Source organism: Abramis brama, assembly GCF_963993115.1.
Source record: "Abramis brama genome assembly, chromosome: 3".
NCBI lineage: Eukaryota > Metazoa > Chordata > Actinopteri > Cypriniformes > Leuciscidae > Abramis > Abramis brama.
The window spans coordinates 22,569,929-22,588,308 of record NC_139965.1 but is presented as its reverse complement, the minus strand read 5'-3'; the positions used below and the strand labels follow the sequence as shown (position 1 = coordinate 22,588,308).

The window sequence follows — 18,380 nt, the reverse complement described above, 5'->3', positions numbered from 1 at the left end:
GTATAAATATCATGAGGTTAGAAGTTGTGAAAAAGGTATCAGAGCTACTGAGGCAATATATGTTGAGTATTGCGCTTGTATTGTGTGTTTGGACTATTTGCATTTTTTGAATTGCAAAGACCTGCCAAGCTCTTCTGGAGGACGTCCCTTGTGGCACTCAATCATATAGATAACTAGTCAACAAAGACAATTTTTACTTTTCTGCTCTATGAACTACTGCTTTGCGCATTTTTGTTTTTATACAGCTTTAATTACAATGCTGTTTAAAGTGTTAACAAAAGTGTTCAGAGTTGTTGGAAATGTGTGTTGTTGGATATTGGATTGTTGCACTTGAACAAGTTAAATAAAAGCAGTCAGGGCATAAATCGTCTCCTTAACTTATTCAAAATAATAATAAAAAATTGCCATAAAAGGACAGAAAATATAATTTATTTCATATCAGATGTTCACAGACATTTGAAAATCGCACTTGTTTCCCCAATCATATCACACCTCATACCTCACACCTCATACCTCACACCAAAAATTACAATAAAGTTTACAAATAAGTTACTGAAAGGTTGAAAAACTATTAACAGAGGTTTTACCAGTTATTTCACATATTCCACAAAGACGTTTAAAGTGAATAAATATTTAAAAGAAATCTGCACATATCAGCAAATCAATGCCAAAAAACATTTCAGAATGTTGTTGCCTTCAGCTCGCTGTTGTCTGCTCCCTGCTTACTATCATCCAGATTTTTATAGGGATGCGCTGTGAACAAAAACACTCATATTACAGCTCATATTATACTTCTCATAGTTTTTATGGTGTTTTAGAAAGACAATCAGTTATCACCTACCTGTTTTGCTCAGTTCAATTTTACTTGTCTCATAAGTAATTTTCTTGCGGCTGTGTAAAAAGAGATAAAAAATCATATTTATCCAAAAAAAATAAAAAAAAATAAAAATTGAATTATTTTATTTGCTTGGCTTTCTACTTTTTGACATCATAGACAATCAGTGTTTTTGATAAGAGTTTATTCTTTAAATGGGCTTTACCAGCACTTCTTGTAAATGCACACAATTGCAGTGACTATGAGGATGACGCCAAGCGGAACAAGGACTCCAATCAAGATGATAGATGTTTTATCTATAAAACAGCAAGCAGGTAAAAACTCTACTGGCATATATGGTTTCATTTTTAAGCATTAAAGAATACAGTATGTTCACATTCACTTACCCAGGCCTTCCTCATCCTCAGTGGGGACTTTAAAGAGCTCACAGTTTGTGCCCTCAAAACCTTCAGAGCAAGTGCAGGTGTACCCAGAACCATCTGTTTTTACCACACAGGTACCATCGTTCTGACAGGGTGAGCTCAAACATGGACTCACTGAGAGAGAGAGAGAGAGAGCAAAATAAGTTAAAAATCAGTGCACTACTCTTCTGAAGCATCTGTAATATGATAATGAATCCACATAATATCCTATCCGATATTATTTGTAGACTAAGAAAGGTCTCAAGCTATGCATCATGATATATTTATCAAATATATTTCGAGCCAGAATATCCAATATTCATTGATAAAATGCTTTAAGAGTAATCTCAATCAAATGCTCACTTTTATAGCAGTCGCGTTTGGTCTCGTACACAGTGCAGATCTCGTTGTCTCCACAGCTCTTTGCTTGACACACAGCACCAGTTGTAGTGCACTCACAACTCTGTGAACAATCGTCTGTCACAAATGTCTCCTTGAGCTGTAGGGTTCAGAGAAACATGATCAGCAAGTGCAATGTCTTGTTTCATTTTTCGGTACAATTCATGTTACATCATAACCTTTAACCTGTAGTATATTACATGCATCAAAAGCCTCACCACATAGTAGCGATCTAGATAAGTGCATCCACACTGGCTGTAAGGCACACAGTCTTGGTCGCTCAGGACAAAGCCAGAGGCGCACTGACATCCCTCCACACATTCTGTTTGCTCGCACTCCGAAGGAGCCGCAAGGTCTGCGCAGGACGCCGGGCATGGAGTCATACAGAAGGAGTAGGTGCTGTTGGCCCCACATTGCAGATCTGAATGTGATCACAAACACACACAATCAGGAAAGTATATGCGAAAGAGGAAACGTGGATATACAAGACGAATTCAGTGTTTTTACATACACTACCAAAAGTTTAGGGTCAGTAAGATTTTATTGGTAACAGTAAGTATTGGTAACACTTTAGAATACTGTTACTTCATTAATGAATAACTACACAGGAACAAATGAGTAATGCACTATTAACATTCTAGTAACTACTATTAACTAACAAGAAACTAATTAAGTAATAGCGCTCAGTTGAATTTGGTAGTTCACTATTAGCTAATCAGTTTTTTTCATACATCCCAGAGAACTACTATATACAGGTTTATAGTTAACAATAACATGAATAATGCATGTTATACGGTGACCCAATAGTAATGAATCAAGTGTTACTACATCCTTCTAAAGGAACTACTTATTATTTGGATCAGCATTCTAAAGTGAAAAACATGATAACTACCTAATATTGACTGAAGTCATTGTAAGCTTTTGAGATATTTGTAAGATTTTGAATAGTAATTCCTTCCGATGGATTTGGTAACACTTTAGTCATTACTAGTGTGTTCCCATGATCTTCACTTTAGAATACTGATCCAAATTATTAGTAGTTCCTTTAGAAAGATGTAGGATCCATTACCTTGTATTATACATTATGCATTATTAATATTAATTATGAACCTGTATATAGTAGTTCTTAGTAGTCTTCAGTGAGGTATGAAAAATAGTAGTTAATGATTAATAGTGAACTACCACATTCGACTGAGCGCTATTACTTACTAATTAGTTAATCAGAGTTTCTTGTTAGTTAATAGTTGTTACTAGAATGTTAATAGTGCGTTACTCGTTTGTTCCTGTGTAGTTACACCAGGTGTTATTATCAATGTTGAAAACAGTTGTGCTGCTTAATATTTTTGTGGGAAAAATCTTACTGATCCCAAACTTTTTGGAAAAGTAGTGTGCTACAGGCTGGATAAAGTCTGCATTTATTTATTTATTTATTTATTTATTTATTTTTGTCATACCACACTTCAGCTCCTGTCTCCATGGCTTTATTTGGACACCCTGATCTTGGCAAGCCCGAGCGTAGACAGCATAACTTGCACAGCGCAGTACTTCACTGCCCGGCTCAGCACACAGGTCAAACACACAATCACTGCAATGCACACACACACACGGTCATGAAGAACTGTGAATCTGTACCAACACCCATAAATCAAGAGTTTATCTCAGTCAAACACAATGCACATAACACATGCTCTCATTCAGAGTTAGTGCAATACACACCCACTACACATTATGTTATTGTCTAACTCACACAGTACTTGCTGTCCCTAGAGTGTACACACTCTCACACACAAACGAATGCACACATTACTCACTCCTGGAACACGTTTGGTTCGACCACAGCATTACAGGCAGCGAAAGGACCATCAGGGTCACTGAGAGCCCCACACTGTTCATTCCTCAGCTCAGTCAGCTGATCCTCTGTGCAGCCCACCATCTCAAACCCTGAATCTAGATCTCCCTCCACTTCACGCCTAATCGTAAAGAAGACAGGATTTTTAGGAGTAGGATAAATTTTATTTTATATGGTTAGGGTGAACTCCATGAGAATTTTCATCCCAGCTGATTTATAATGCATAGCATAACAGGTAAACTGATTCTCCCGTACTTGTGCAGGTGCACCATCTTCGGTAGGGGTGTGATCCGAAGACTAGCCCCATCTTTGTCAGTTACTCTCCAGCTGTCTCCAAACTCATTGAGGTTGCGCGTAACTGTGCCGTCTGGTTTTGTGTACTCGTTACTGGTGCGTCCATCATAATTACCACACAGACCGAGCACACGAGATCTGTACACACTAGGAAGACTCACCACTTTAGGGGAGAGGGAGAGGAAGAGAAAGAGAAAGAGAGAGAGTGTTTGTGATTATATACTTCAAAAAATAAGCAAGCTAGGCATTACAGAAAATCCTTTTCTAATGTTCGTTTTAAGTTTGAGATTTGGTCTTGTACCTCCTTGGGAACTGCCATCAAAGCGCACAGAAAGGCCAAAGTCAGTTGTGAGCATAACAAAGCGAGACTTGGTTTTAATGTTAACTCCCTGTACAGGACTGTACGGTAGGCCAACTTTCTCGCCATTGACCTGATGGAGGAAAACAATGCAGAAGACTTCTATGATGTGGCATTTTACTATATAGTGTAATCCACGTATCAAGTAGCAGTGGTTTGAAAGTCTGTTAGATACAGCTATTAGGACTGACTACATATCCCATGATTCTCTCACCAGCACTTTCTTCTTCTGTTGCATGCGAACACTAATGCCGTACACGTCCACATAGACCTCGTGCAGAAGGGACACCCGACTGATTCCTCCCTGCCTTTGGTTTTTGCCGCGGACAGTGAAAGGGGTGAGGGAGCTTGGCAGATCGTTTCCTTTGGTTAATACATACGTATACGCTCCCTGGTAGTGGTGATTGTAATTGTCAAAGGTTCGATAGTGAGGGTCCCCAGCAATATTGCAGTCATCGAATTCTGCGAAAAGTAAAAGAAGTTTGAGTTAGTTTATCCCTGAGGTGGACATTAAGACTAATCTGGAAACTGCTTAGAGGGTCTAAGATATGCATTTCTTTAGATGTAAACCAGGCCCAATGTAACTTCAGTGTAAGTTTCGAATTCAGAATTCAGCTCAGATGGTCTGAATTAAGCAATTTTTGGACATTTTTCCCTCATTCTTAGTGTTTCGCATTGTAAAACTCACTCTCAGGTTTGCAGTAACGGTCTCCATTGCTGTCAAGATCACAGATTGAGTTCTCATTGCATTCAAAGGATGTGCAGGACAGCAGTCCTCCAAGGCTGCAGCTGCACCTCTGTTCGCAGTGGTCAGTTATCCACGAATCTCCCACCTGAAATGTATACCAGGCATTACTATTATGTGTCATATAAAATAAAAGCACAGCTATCTTTACAGCACCCTTTTCTAATATATTATACATTTACATAGAAAATGATATCAATCATGAGATGAAGAATAGAAGAGTTTTAAAGAATAGAATAGAAAAGGATAGATTTGAAGAATAGATGTCTTCAATATATATATACACTACTATTCAAAGGTTTGGGGTCGGTAAGATTTTTAACGTTAGAAAAAGTCTCTAAGAAGGCTCACTAAAGCTGTATTTATTTGAACAAAAAATAAAAATAAAAATAAATAACAGTAAGTGTAATTTATTCATGTGATGCGAAGCTGACATGATCACATGATCCTTCAGAAATTAGGAAACATTTATTTTTATTATCAATGTTGAAAGCAGTTGTTCTGCTTATTTTTGTGGAAATAATTAAAATAATTGTCTTCAGGATTTTTTAAAGAATGGAAAGTTCAGAATAATTTGTAACATTAATTTTTTTTTAACTGAATTTCTGATCAAATTAATGTGCAATTGCTGAATAAAATTTTCTTTCTTTCTTTCAAAAAAAAGAAAAAAAGAAAAAGATCAGACCAACAACTTTTGAACAATAGTATCACTCAATATTTCAGTCAACCATCATGGCATTCTAGTATTAAAGCGATAGTTCACCCAAAAATGAAAATTTTGTCATCACTTACCCTATTCCAAACCTATATAAGTTTCTTTCTTATGTTGAACACAAAATAAAATATTTTAAAGAATGTTAGTTTGATAATCAAAGAGTAAACGGTAGCCATTGACTTCCATAGTAGGAAAAAAAATACAATGGAAGTCAATGGCTACCGTCAACTGTCTGGATACCAACATTCTTTAAAATATCTTCTTTTGTGTTCAACATAAGAAAGAAACCCATACAGGTTTGGAACAACATGAGGGTGAGTAAATGATGACAAAATGTTCATTTTTGGGTGAACACTTTAAGGAAAGCTGATTTTTTATTTCTTTTTTGCCCCAAAGTTTACTTACCTCATGATACTCTCCATTGCTGTCAACACATCCACAGCTTGAGAGGGGAACACACTTGCCATCACTTAACACGAAGCCTGCATTGCACTGGCAGCCTTCAACACAGCTATTGGGTGGTAATGGGCAGAATATGGGGAAGAGGTCGGCACAAGTAGGAGGACATGGTGCTGTGCAGTCAGAGTAGTGACTGTTTGGTGGACATGGGAGAGCTGGAAATAAAAACACACAAAAGGAAAGAGGTATGATGCATTGAACTTAAATTACAATGATTCTCTGACATATTTAGAGACCATTTCTCCCAGCTGTCACCCAGCTCAGCATAACATTCTCAGCACATCTCTTCGCCTTTTCTTCCCTCTTTCTCTGTCACTTACGGCAGAATGTGCTGTTCCTCCAGCTGATCTTGATTCCAGCGCTATAACATGCCTGGGCGTAAGCCTCAATGTTATCGCACAGAGTCGACTCCATACCATCATATTCGCACATGTCATAGATACAGTTCCCCAGAAAGGCTTCTGGAGGAATGAGAGAGTGACAGGGCTTGAAGAGATCAGACAGGATCGAAGCTGCGCATTGTGACTGGAAGATTTCTTCCTCATTCTCGTCACAGTTGGGCTTGTCTTCAGGTCTTGGATCAGGTTTGCAGCTGCGGATGGAGGAACAAGGAACGGATGAATACAACAGAAGAATGAAAAAAGTGGAACTCTATTAATTTTTCACCATGATGCCACAAATTCATATGCATCATATAAGTGTGTTTGTAATGCTGCTATCTATCTAGGTTTGTTTATTTCTGAATTATGGAGAGGTGCTTAGAGGCACCAAATAATCTAACACTCACCCAGGATCACTGTCTCCCTCTGCTTTCCAGCTGTTACCAAGTTCAATGGCATTTTTGGCTGGTTTGCCATCAGGCATCAAGTTATCGTCAGATGAATCACCGTTGTAGTTACCGCACATTCCACACACCTATAATAGAAATGTTGAAGGACAAAAAAAAGTGTGTTTTGCTTCTTGTGGAAAATCTTTAATGTGGTACAAAAAGGGAACCGTCTGGTTTATTAATCAAATATCAGTATCAAAAGAATATATTTACTACAAAAACAAAGTAGAGTGATGTTCTAGTTTTGTTTTTGTGTAGTTTCATACCTTGTTGAAATAGTCTCCAGGCACTGTGATCTCAATATGGTGCACTCCATCAAACTTCACAATCAGGCCAAAGTCAGTGTCTAGTATGGTGTTTACTCCACTGCTAAACACCCGTGCCTTGGCTGCAGTGATGTCGTAGGGGGTCTTTATCCTGCGTTCATCCAGCTAGTCGGAGGAGAAAACACATGTGAGTACAGGCCAGAGATTTAGCACAATAAGATCACTGAATTCATATGGTTTAGAATCGTATCTATTATATTATGCAATATTTCACTGTCTAATCAGAAGACATGCAAATGCAACATAGTTAAAGCCACTACTCCATCTCTTCCTCTTTCCTTCTCGGACTCTCACCAGTACTCTTCCGTTCTTGCTGATGGTGATGTTGGCAGTGGGCAGGTAGACGGTCACGGAGCGAACATACGAAGCTTCTGGCTGGCCGCGTTCTTCGTTCTTGGCCACAATGGTGAAGGGTGTCACCATAGAGATGTCGCATATTGCCACCAGCGTGTAAGTGCACGTACCCATGAAGGTGTGCATGATCCCGTCAAATGTGTAGTAGTGAGGATCACCAGCAATGTGGCAAATGCCCACTCCTGCAAAGAAGGCCAGTTAGTAGTCTGTCTGACAGATAGAGAGATGTATGTATGGATGGATAGACATGGATTAACATTTGTTTTTGGTAGAGTATGTACCTGTATTCACACAGCCCAGCTGACCCTCATTGACTTTACATTCCTGAGCGGGACCGCACTGCCATGCCTCGCATGTCACGTTATTGAAAGGTGAACAAACACAGCGCTCTGTGCAGTCATCTTTTGTGAACCAGCTGTCTCCAACCTGAAAAACAAATTGAAATGAATTAATCATTTGATTGCACAAAGGAAACTAGAAACAAAAATGAACTGAATTAAACTATTATTCAGTTATATTATTTAATATCTTTTTTTGAGATGAAATTGTTTAAAACGTGAAAACAGAAGTAAAAGTTTCATTCAATCTTCTAAAGAACCACTCACAGGCCTGTAGTTGTTGTCTTTGTCAGTGCAACCACACTCCTTGAAGGGCACACACTGGTCTCCACTGAGGACAAATCCAGGGTCACACACACATCCCTCAACACAGGGCTCAGTACAAGTGCCTTCAGATCCAGGGTCCTGACAACTGGCTGGACACGCTGAACCACAAGGCTCATAGTGACTACCAACCTGACATTTAATAGCTGCAAGAAATGGAAATAAAGGAGTGGTGTTCAATAAACAGATGAGAACAATGAGAACAAAGGAATGAAAATAGTGGGAAGACGAGAAACTGGAGACAATGGCCGGAGAAGGAGAGACAAAACAAGTACAACCGTTTTAACTCAGCCACTTTCGCAACAAAAGAGAGAAACAGCACCTATTGAAGGCTCTCTAATTGAAGGGTGCACACTACAAAGTCTTAAAAAGGATACCAGGATACAGTTAATAGCAGGTTTTAAAGGGCGCGTTACAGAGTGCCTGTAGGGCTCAAACACTTACGGCAGAAGGTGTTATTTCTCCAGTTAATTGGCACCCCAGCTTGAGCGCACAGGTCAGCATAGCTTTGAATAGCTTGGCACAGTGCCACTGCGGCGCCACCGGTGCCACACTGATCAAACACACAGTTCTCAAAGTAAGGCTCGGGAGGCACCACTGCATGACATGGCTTGAAGATTCCTGGGAAAATAATGATTAATAGCCTTTAATGGTGCACAAAACAGGTGTCAGAAGAACGGCCCTATAAAACTGAGAAAATCAATGAAATGAACAGATGTGCTGGAATAGAAGCATAAATAGAGCAGAATGAGGACTTGCACACTTTAGTCTTGACGTTCAGGTCATTAGCAGTGTTATTCATTTTAGTATCATTCAGATATTATTATAGTTTTTATTTGTATATAATTTTAATTTTAGTTAAAGTTTTAGTAATTTTGTTGCATGTTTTGTATGTTTAAAAAAAAAATATGTCTATAGATTTTTTTTTTTTTTGGTTTTAGATTTAGTTATTTTAGTACATGAATTTAAACTAAATGAAGATGAGAAATGTTGCCTTGGCAATCAGCTGAAATAAATAAGTTAATGTTTCTTTTATATTTTGATTCATTTCAGTTAACAGATTTATTTATTTTTTTAAAGCTATAATTTTTTATTTTTTATTTCAGATAACTATAATAACTCTGGCATAAGCAATATAAGTATAACAAACAATCCAACCTGAGGGGAGCAAAGTGGACAATAACTATGGGTGATTGAGAAAAGTAACACTAAGCCCCAAAACACTGTTAAATTATTATATCCTGCAACCAAATCATATGCTGATTTGAAATTATTTGAAAAACAGTATGTTTGAGTGTATGTGTGTCCCACCATTTGGATCGGTGATCATGCCACAGCTAGTAGGTTTCGTAGCTTCACTCTGGATCTTGTCATCACATTCAATGTCTCCTCCGTCATGAGTACAACTATGCAAGATACGAAAGGCATGAATGATTAAAGCTTCAATGATAAAAAGAGCATATTCATTTAAAAATTAACAAAACCTTACTATTACTGGTGCAGTGCAGAGTCAAATATGCTTTAAACTTACTCGGGTCTGTCATCGGGCACCTGCCAGCTCTCTCCAAGCTCGTTGGTGCTGTCTGTTGGCTTTCCATCTGGCTTGATGTTGTCATCATCAGGGTTATCATTATAGTTTCCTGTAATATATTATCATTATTTAAATGAATCATATAAGACTATTAATATTTGATTAGTAGCAACTCTTGAGCTCTTGAGTCTTCATTATAATCATCAATAAAGTGAGATAATTGAATTTGCAGTCTTTACCACAGAGTCCACATAACAGTCCGCTGTAGGAAGAAGGCAGGGTGACATCTGCATGATGATTTCCATCAAAACGGACACGCAATCCAAAGTCGGTCTCAAGCACCACAAATTTGCCACTTAGGAAGATCTTGATGCCGTTTGGAAGTGTGACAGGTACAGTGACCTGAACTCCATTCACCTGCAGGATGTAGGAATAAGGTAAGCTTACGTATGCACCACAGTTCTGATCTTCTCTAATCTGTTATTTAGCTCTCACAAATCTCAGAAATGTCCCTTACCTGAACTTTGCGACCCTTGCCCAAAATGACCTTTGTGTCATGGACATTGATGATAACAGATCTTACATAAGACACTTTCTTATTATTGTCTCTGTGCTCGTTCTGTGTCTCCACAGAAAAGTATGGCAAGCCGGAGGTCTCATTACAGGGCTTAGTGAGAGTGTAGGAGCAGGCACCCATGAAGTGATGTACTTTATCATCAAAGGAGTTATAATGAGGGTCACCAGAAACAGAGCAAATGCCTGTACCTAAAAGAGATTTTAAAAAAAAGAGTTCCATGTCTCAACAGGTTTGTGCAGAACTGCGTGTATGTGATAAGATGTGTAAACAAATATACCAGTGCACATGCTATAAACTGTACTAAGTGTAAACCAGTATTTGTTACCAAGTGGTTTGCAGACATAGTCTCCATCTTGAAGTTGACAACTCTCAGTAGGAAGACAGCTGGTGTTGTAACACTGAATAGTTCCTCCACCCTCACATGTGCACTTCTGCGTACAGCCCTCCAGATACCAGCTCTCATTCACCTAAACATGGCCACATTGAGAGGAATGTGTTAAAACATTAACCACATTTCTTCTTTTTTAAAACATAAATGCCTTATATTAATAAAATAAATCTTCACTATGTTTTAAGCAATCCTATAGACTATGATTTATCCCAGTGACTCGATTCATTTGATCAGTTCACCAAAAAGGTTAATTTAGCAGCCGTTGTGTTCTATTGTTGAATTATTTACTCAGCCTATTTGTTGAAACATCCAGTCGACCGAATATTTGGTTATCCTTTATTTTAATTTGTCTGATATAACCATCCATTTTAATTCTAATTCTAATTAGAATTACCTAATTTCTAATAACTATCTATTTTTAAATCTGAAAGTGACAAACACAACAACAACAGCATAAATAAAACAGAAAACAGTAAAACAATCTCCATTAAAGTATTGATTTGCATAATTTATTCACGTCGCGGTGCATGGCTGGGAACTCGTACCGTTAATCACAGTATTGTTTCAAATGTGCTCACATTGGACAGACATTCAGAAGGTAAATCATGAAAAATTTGACTTTTTGAGTTGGTGCTCTTGCTGTTCAGTGTTTAAAGCACTTTTTATGACAGACACAATGTGGTTGTCACGTTTTCTGAAGAATAATATGACAAATTTAGCAATTAATATGCAAACTAAAGTTTCTACGAATATCTGCTCTTCAAGACGTCTGAATGTTTATTTATTCTATAACAGAGAGATAGAACAATAACATCATGGATGATTCGAGAACATGGGACATTTTTAGACTTTTAAAATAACTTGTCATGGTTGCAATGGTTTTGTGGATGTTTTGATCAAAATTTTTAATATTATTTTCATAATCTCGTCCATGGCCCCAGAAGCCCACGTTTTTGCCCTGGTTTTAAACTCACTGGGTGGTAGGAGCCTGAGGGGTCCACACAGCCACAGTCTTTAACAGGAACACATTTGTTGCCACTGAGGATGAAGCCAGGGTTGCACTCACAGCCCTCTACACACTTCTCACTGCAGCCTGGTGGTCCATTGATACCCAGACATGTCTCCGGACAGGAGCTCACACATATGGAGTAATGGCTGTTTGGAGGACATACCAGAGCTGTAGAAAAATGAGGAAAAACATCATTAACTGATGGTGAAAATAAGTTTAAAGTGCAGATGCAATGTGGAGTATGTAGTTTCCCAGTCCCATGTCCTCTTCCCTCAGTGACAGCATTCCTGTCTCTACCACTCTGGCCTTTAAAGGCATAAAAGCTTCATAAATAATAAAAACAATCAGGCTAAAGTTAACGTAAGTGTTCAACTCTAGCTGTCCTATTTCAACCTCCTGAACTGCATTTACTTCAATAATTTATTTTGTCCATTAGAGAGAGCTGAAAGCTGACTTCACTGGGAATATGAAATGTTATTCTTGCACGGATGCAAGTTGCCAAATTTTGCTGCTTTATCACATTCTCAATCCGTTCAACACTTAATGCAATATGAGACATGTGAGTGTGACTCACGGCAGAAGCCTGGCTCCCTCCACTGATGGACAGGTGCACCTGCACTCAGGCAAGCATCAGTGTAAGCTTGAAGCTGGTCACAAAGGGCCTGCTGCAGCCCTTGATAACGGCACATATCAAACACACAGCTCTGGAAGAACGGCAACGGGTCCACCACATTTATACAGTCCCTGTGAGGAGCAAATGTAAGAGAAAGTGTACAATGTGTAAGCACTAAAAGTTTTTCATCATTGTTTATTAGCAGTATTTGGAAATGTCATAGTTTGGTAAATCCTGACCTAAAGGGTCCATTTGTGTCAGTTATTCTCCCACAGTTCTCTGGGTTTGACACCACACCCTCCAGCACAGGATCACAGGGTGGTTGAGGTCCAGGGTCAGGCTTGCATCTGAAAACACATCATCATTGAACAAATGAAGTCAACCTAATCCTCAAAACACTGTGCTGCCTGTGCAGTTGTTAAAATGCAGAAAAGAAAGAGGTACTGACGTTGCATCCTCGTCCTCATCAGTTTGCCAGCTGTCGCCAAACTGATGTGAGCTGTCAGATTGGGAGCCATCTGGCTTAGTGAAGTCATTATTAGGGTTTCCATCGTAGTCTCCACACAGACCACACATCTGGTCATAGTAGGAACTGATGAGTAAGAGAAGAACAAAGCGAGAGGGATTAATTTTAAGATGTTCATTTCCCCAGAGATGGTTTTTGATTTTTTTGATTTTGTGGGAAGAATCCTATAACCCTTAAAGGGTTAGTTCACCCAAAAATGAAAATTCTGTCATTAATGTCTCACCCTCATGTCGTTCCTAACTCGTAAGACTTTTGTTCATCTTCGAAACACAAATGAAGATCTTTTAATGAAATCTGAGAGCTTTCTGTCCCTCCATTGACAGTCTACGCAACTTTAAACCCCCAGAAATATAGTAAAGACATCATTAGAGTAATCCATGTGACTCCAGAGGTTTAGCCTCAAATTTATGAGTGCTTTGTTTGAGCAAAAAACTACAATTTACCATTTTATTTACAAAATATGAATCTCCAGCACGTGTTCACGAGAGCACCATGACGCATGCGTGTTGACACGAGAGCGGACGTTGTTACATGAATGTGCATTAGACATTCATATTTAAAAGTAGAGTGGTAAATTACATTTTTTGGTGCAAAGAAAGCACTCACGTCACTTCATAACCAGGTTAATCCACTGGAGTCACATGGATTACTTTACTACCTTTCTGGGACTTGAAGGCGGTAATTGTGTAGGCTGTCAATAGAGGGACAGAAAGCTCTCAGATTTCATTAAAAAGATTTGCATTCTGAAGATGAACAAAAGTGTTACGGGTTTGGAACGACATGAGGGTGAGAAATGAATGAATTCTAATTTTGGGGTTAACTAATCCTTCAAGAATCATGGTGGATCTTAGTGTTTCCTGACAAATACTTCAGGTCAGAGTTATGTACTCTGTATATATTTCATTGAGGCTGTTTTCAGAGCTTTAGTACCTGGGAACAGAGATCTTGGTGTAATGGTTGCCGTCCCACTTCACCTCCAGGCCGAACGAAGTTGTGAGGATTACATATTGGCCAGCAAGAGTCAAAGAAATGAGCGGAGATGGCGAGTGGGGGAGGGACACCCTGAGTCCATTTACCTGGATGTGTGAAAAAGAGATAAACAATAAAGATGGATTGAAGACTAATTTTATCTTTCACTAGAAGAAATGTGATTATGAACAGATTAGGAACAACTGAAAGAAAATATTTTGGATATGAGGAGTGTCTCAAAACTATTGTCTTTATTTACTTAATGCCATAATCGAAGAGAGACTAAAACATATTTTAGCTGTCTCAATTCTTCATCTCAAGATTACAGAATGACTTCAGTGGTGGTTTAATGATGGCAGCTGCTGTGGATACTGACCAGAGTTCTCCTGTTTTTCATCATTGTCACAGTGACACCATCAACAGTCACGTACAGTTTCCTCAGGTAAGAAAGACCAGAAATTCCTCTCTCTTCATTCTTACCCTCTATGGAGAACCAGGGGCCTGCAGACCCAGGAGAGAGGAAAGTAAAGTTATTTTAAATTCTTATTGAAACTTCATTTTTAAGTAAATTTTGGGAACATTTAATGTACATTGAATCAATATTAAGAATGGCAGGATTTTTTGTTTCTCCATAACACCTACTGTTGACCAAAGCATTCTAATGTCACTGCTGATTGTGGATGGTTTTAAAATGGTTTTGGCCATTGCTTACCAGTGTTGTTTTTACAGGTGCGGGCCAGAGTGTAGGTGCAGGTGCCCATGAAGCTGTAGTATTTGCCATCAAAGGTGTTATAATGAGGGTCACCAGAGATAATACAGTCTTGAGATCCTGGGGGATTGTGAAAAGATTAAGTATTTTTAAATACATCAACCATCTTTTAAGTGCTAAAGTTTGTGTAAAGTGCAATAGTATATTGTCAGATATACTTTTCGTATGTAATGAAAAGTTTGTGATGTTATAATCTGTTTGCATGTAATACAACATCCTACTACCATGGTATGCTATTATATAAAGTAAGTTCACACACACATAGTCAAGCTAGAGTCTCCATTTCTCTAGCCAAACATACATGATACAATGTATAATCAAATATTAACAAGGATTAATTACAAACAGCATCTGTCTTTCAGAATTAATGCAAGCTAAGACCAGCTGTTGTCTTATTAATGCATATACATGCTGGACAAAGCCGAACTAGTATCTAAATTTGTTAGCTCAACATTGCAAAACTGGACTAGTATGATTTTAAGCAGACATAAAAAAAAGACAATTATTGCTTTAGCCTGACTGAAATTTGATGGATGGATGAAAAGTGAATGGAAATGCACTTACTGAGTTTACCTAACTATGGGACTCACCTTCTGGGTAACACCCAGTTACACCATCCTGTACTCCACACTGTTCCATTGGTGGACAGTCAGCAGCGCTACAGGAAACGGACGGGGGGTTACACTTACACAGTAGCTCACAGTCCTTGGTGTAGAACTCTTCACCTGGCTAAATCCATGCAGAGAAGAAATATGTTAGTTTGATGAAAAATACTACTTGATTGACTATAACAAACCATCACTGTCCTAAATGATTCCACATACAGTTTCCTCACCTGATAATAATGTCCATTATGCCTGCAGCCACATGTGTCTTCTTTCACACACTGGCCAGCACTGAGGATGTATCCAGGGTCACAAACACATCCTTCAGAACAAGGCCCAGTGCACTGATTTGGTGGAATTGGGTTACAGGAAGGTTGGCAAATTGGGGCGCATGATTCAAAATGACTGTTGGGTGGGCATTTCAGAGCTGGAGAGGAAGAACGTGTTTTAGTACTAGTCATAAACTTCACTCTATCTGACAGTGTGAGAAATAGTACAAGCCATTGATGTCAGCAGTTTTTGTTAGAGTTTGTGGTTGAGGAATATGTATTTTTCAGACATACGACAGAAGGTGCTGTTTCTCCAGGGTCCAATTGTGACGCCACGGTCCTGACATTCGTTGACGTACGACTCTATTGCTTCACACAACGCAGAATGAGCTCCATCCAGCTCACACACATCAAACAAACAGTCTTGGAAGAAACCCTATAAACACAGGGTTAAGATCTGTAAGTATCTTTTATATGGTTAAAATTACACACTAAAGCAATTCAAATAATCTGACCTGACTTCACTCACATTTGGGTTGACTTTTGGATGGCAAGCAGCAAATGGGCCATTGGTGTCCAATATGAGACCACAGTAAGCTGGCCCTTCATACAACTCCTGCTCAGCATCTGTGCATCCTGGGGTTGGGTCGACCTCTGGCTTGTTACATCTGAAAGGCAGAATCAGAGTTAAGTCATCTATGAAATGAATTAATAGATAACATACTGTAGATGAGTCTTTTAGAACTAACAGTATGTGCATTGCATATTAACTTACTCAGGGTCTGTGTTCCAGCTGTGGCCAAAGTCATTGGGGTTTTGGACCAGTTCACCAGTCGGGGTCTGGAAGTCATCCTTAGAGTCTCCGTTGTAGTCCCCACACAGTCCACAAAGTTTGTCCTCATAGCTGTAAAATGATCACAAGCATGTAGAAACATTTAAAAGTGGATCAAGTTGTAATAGTTATTAAAAATACTTTTATAAGAACCATACTCACTCCTTGATAACTTTGATGTCCATAAAGTGGTTTCCATCGTAACGTACAGTTACTCCAAAGTTCAAGACCACTGTGTAGTGCTTGCCAGACATAAAAATGTCAACACCACTGACAGGACTCAGAGGAATGTTCACTTTGGTACCATTGACCTGAGAAAAGTCAGAAAACATAACTGTCCATTTGAATGTGCCTCTAAATAAGATGTCTACAGTATATGTACATTAGCAGTAATATTGAAATCAATGTTCTTTTCTCTGACCTGCACAGTTCCTCCTTTCAGAATAGACACTATCACTCCCAGCGCATGGACATGAACTGCTTTTACATAACTGATATAAGGATTGTTGTAGCGATTCTCATTGTCTGTGTATACAGCAAAGTGGGGCACATCTGTGCTGTTACAAAGTTCAGACATCAGGTAAGAACAGTTTCCCATGAAGTCGTAGCGCCGATTATCAAAGGTGGTGTAATGGGGATCACCAGAAACAATACAGGTGGAAGTTCCTGTGAGTGAAAAATATGTTGATGTCAAAGATATAATTTAAAAAATTCAAAAAAATAGTTAAAGGGAATATTGTTGTTGTTGTTTTGTACATTACCTTTAAGGTAGCAGCCATGCACTCCACCAACCTCCCGACATTCTTCTGTCACAGGGTCACAGCTGTTGTCCACACAGTCGAAAGTGTAGTTGCCAGCACAGCGACACAACTTGGAACAGCCATTTCCAAAAATGATCTCACCAGGCTGAGTGTAAATACAGAACAAGTTTAGAGCAAAGGCTTAGGTCCCAGAAATGGATAAAAATGCAGCCTCACATCAACGACAACTCTTGTACCTCAAAGTAATTGTTTTCTTCATCCAGGCACCCACACTGCTCAATAGGAACACAGCGCCGGCCACGGAAAACAAATCCTGGTTTACAGAAGCAGCCGCTGATGCAAGAACCAGAGCAGTTGGTGGAGGGTTCTGCGCAGGTAGGAATACAGGCTGGGCCGCAATCAATGTATTCAGAGTCTGGAGGGCAGTTCACTGTTGGAACACATGAAGAGTTGTTTAGCTATACGAATCTTGTCATTTTTTGATAGAGTAGGAGCAGGTACTCATGAAGTGATCTACTTTATTATCAGAGGAGGCAATGAGGGTCAATAGAGACAAAACAAATGCTTATATCTAAAGAGAAAGATAAAAATGAAGTTAGAAATATAAGTTCCAGATCTGTCAGGAGGTTCAATTGGTTTGTGTATAACTGCATGTGTGTATTCATGATGTGTTAAATATGTGTAAATAAATGTACCCGTACATGTGCTCAAAACATTATTATGAATAAACCAGTATTATAATTGTTACCACTTGGTTTGCAGACATAGTCTCCATCTTCAAGTTGGCAACTCTCAGTAGGAAGACAGCTGGTGTCGTAACACTGAATAGTTCCTCCACCCTCACATGTACACTTCTGCTTACAGCCCTCCAGAGACCAGCTCTCATTCACCTAAACATGGCCACATTGAGAGGAATGTCTGTCATTTTTGCAGTGGTTTCATGAATGTTGAAATCAATGTTTTGGGTCTTATTTTCATAATCTCGTCCATGGCCCCAGAAGCCCACGGGTCGGCCCTGGTTTTAAACTCACTGGGTGGTAGGAGCCTGAGGGGTCCACACAGCCACAGTCTTTAACAGGAACACATTTGTCGTCACTGAGGATGAAGCCAGGGTTGCACTCACAGCCCTCTACACACTTCTCACTGCAGCCTGGTGGTCCATTGATACCCAGACATGTCTCCGGACAGGAGCTCACACATATGGAGTAATGGCTGTTTGGAGGACATAACAGAGCTGTAGAAAAAAGGGGTAAAGCATCAGTAAATGAGTGTGAAATTAAGGCTGAAGTGAGGATGCAATGT

The 18,380-nt window shown here is 39.1% G+C and overlaps 1 protein-coding gene across 1 annotated transcript in view; it reads right to left on the bottom strand.

Annotated features, from left to right (window-relative positions):
* Nucleotides 1-355: 355 nt before the first annotated feature.
* Nucleotides 356-18,380, bottom strand: part of zanl (zonadhesin, like) — a gene marked incomplete at its 5' end in the record, with an annotated part of 40,538 nt that continues 22,513 nt past the window's right edge. The window contains 43 exons of the mRNA XM_084108580.1: nucleotides 356-753; nucleotides 842-891; nucleotides 1,041-1,131; nucleotides 1,222-1,371; nucleotides 1,600-1,735; nucleotides 1,854-2,056; nucleotides 3,090-3,220; nucleotides 3,447-3,605; nucleotides 3,740-3,941; nucleotides 4,080-4,209; nucleotides 4,351-4,598; nucleotides 4,825-4,969; nucleotides 6,002-6,210; nucleotides 6,376-6,647; nucleotides 6,843-6,970; nucleotides 7,151-7,315; nucleotides 7,505-7,746; nucleotides 7,846-7,990; nucleotides 8,170-8,372; nucleotides 8,671-8,847; nucleotides 9,538-9,632; nucleotides 9,758-9,866; nucleotides 9,997-10,174; nucleotides 10,275-10,522; nucleotides 10,660-10,801; nucleotides 11,700-11,902; nucleotides 12,309-12,478; nucleotides 12,587-12,694; nucleotides 12,796-12,939; nucleotides 13,804-13,949; nucleotides 14,219-14,343; nucleotides 14,555-14,671; nucleotides 15,202-15,340; nucleotides 15,447-15,643; nucleotides 15,780-15,921; nucleotides 16,015-16,153; nucleotides 16,261-16,389; nucleotides 16,480-16,628; nucleotides 16,739-16,983; nucleotides 17,079-17,223; nucleotides 17,315-17,508; nucleotides 17,827-17,968; nucleotides 18,110-18,312. Of these exons, the coding sequence (XP_083964706.1) occupies nucleotides 680-753; nucleotides 842-891; nucleotides 1,041-1,131; nucleotides 1,222-1,371; nucleotides 1,600-1,735; nucleotides 1,854-2,056; nucleotides 3,090-3,220; nucleotides 3,447-3,605; nucleotides 3,740-3,941; nucleotides 4,080-4,209; nucleotides 4,351-4,598; nucleotides 4,825-4,969; nucleotides 6,002-6,210; nucleotides 6,376-6,647; nucleotides 6,843-6,970; nucleotides 7,151-7,315; nucleotides 7,505-7,746; nucleotides 7,846-7,990; nucleotides 8,170-8,372; nucleotides 8,671-8,847; nucleotides 9,538-9,632; nucleotides 9,758-9,866; nucleotides 9,997-10,174; nucleotides 10,275-10,522; nucleotides 10,660-10,801; nucleotides 11,700-11,902; nucleotides 12,309-12,478; nucleotides 12,587-12,694; nucleotides 12,796-12,939; nucleotides 13,804-13,949; nucleotides 14,219-14,343; nucleotides 14,555-14,671; nucleotides 15,202-15,340; nucleotides 15,447-15,643; nucleotides 15,780-15,921; nucleotides 16,015-16,153; nucleotides 16,261-16,389; nucleotides 16,480-16,628; nucleotides 16,739-16,983; nucleotides 17,079-17,223; nucleotides 17,315-17,508; nucleotides 17,827-17,968; nucleotides 18,110-18,312 (6,869 nt within the window). The 3' untranslated portion in view covers nucleotides 356-679. The remainder of the gene's footprint in view (nucleotides 754-841; nucleotides 892-1,040; nucleotides 1,132-1,221; nucleotides 1,372-1,599; nucleotides 1,736-1,853; nucleotides 2,057-3,089; nucleotides 3,221-3,446; nucleotides 3,606-3,739; nucleotides 3,942-4,079; nucleotides 4,210-4,350; nucleotides 4,599-4,824; nucleotides 4,970-6,001; nucleotides 6,211-6,375; nucleotides 6,648-6,842; nucleotides 6,971-7,150; nucleotides 7,316-7,504; nucleotides 7,747-7,845; nucleotides 7,991-8,169; nucleotides 8,373-8,670; nucleotides 8,848-9,537; nucleotides 9,633-9,757; nucleotides 9,867-9,996; nucleotides 10,175-10,274; nucleotides 10,523-10,659; nucleotides 10,802-11,699; nucleotides 11,903-12,308; nucleotides 12,479-12,586; nucleotides 12,695-12,795; nucleotides 12,940-13,803; nucleotides 13,950-14,218; nucleotides 14,344-14,554; nucleotides 14,672-15,201; nucleotides 15,341-15,446; nucleotides 15,644-15,779; nucleotides 15,922-16,014; nucleotides 16,154-16,260; nucleotides 16,390-16,479; nucleotides 16,629-16,738; nucleotides 16,984-17,078; nucleotides 17,224-17,314; nucleotides 17,509-17,826; nucleotides 17,969-18,109; nucleotides 18,313-18,380) is intronic.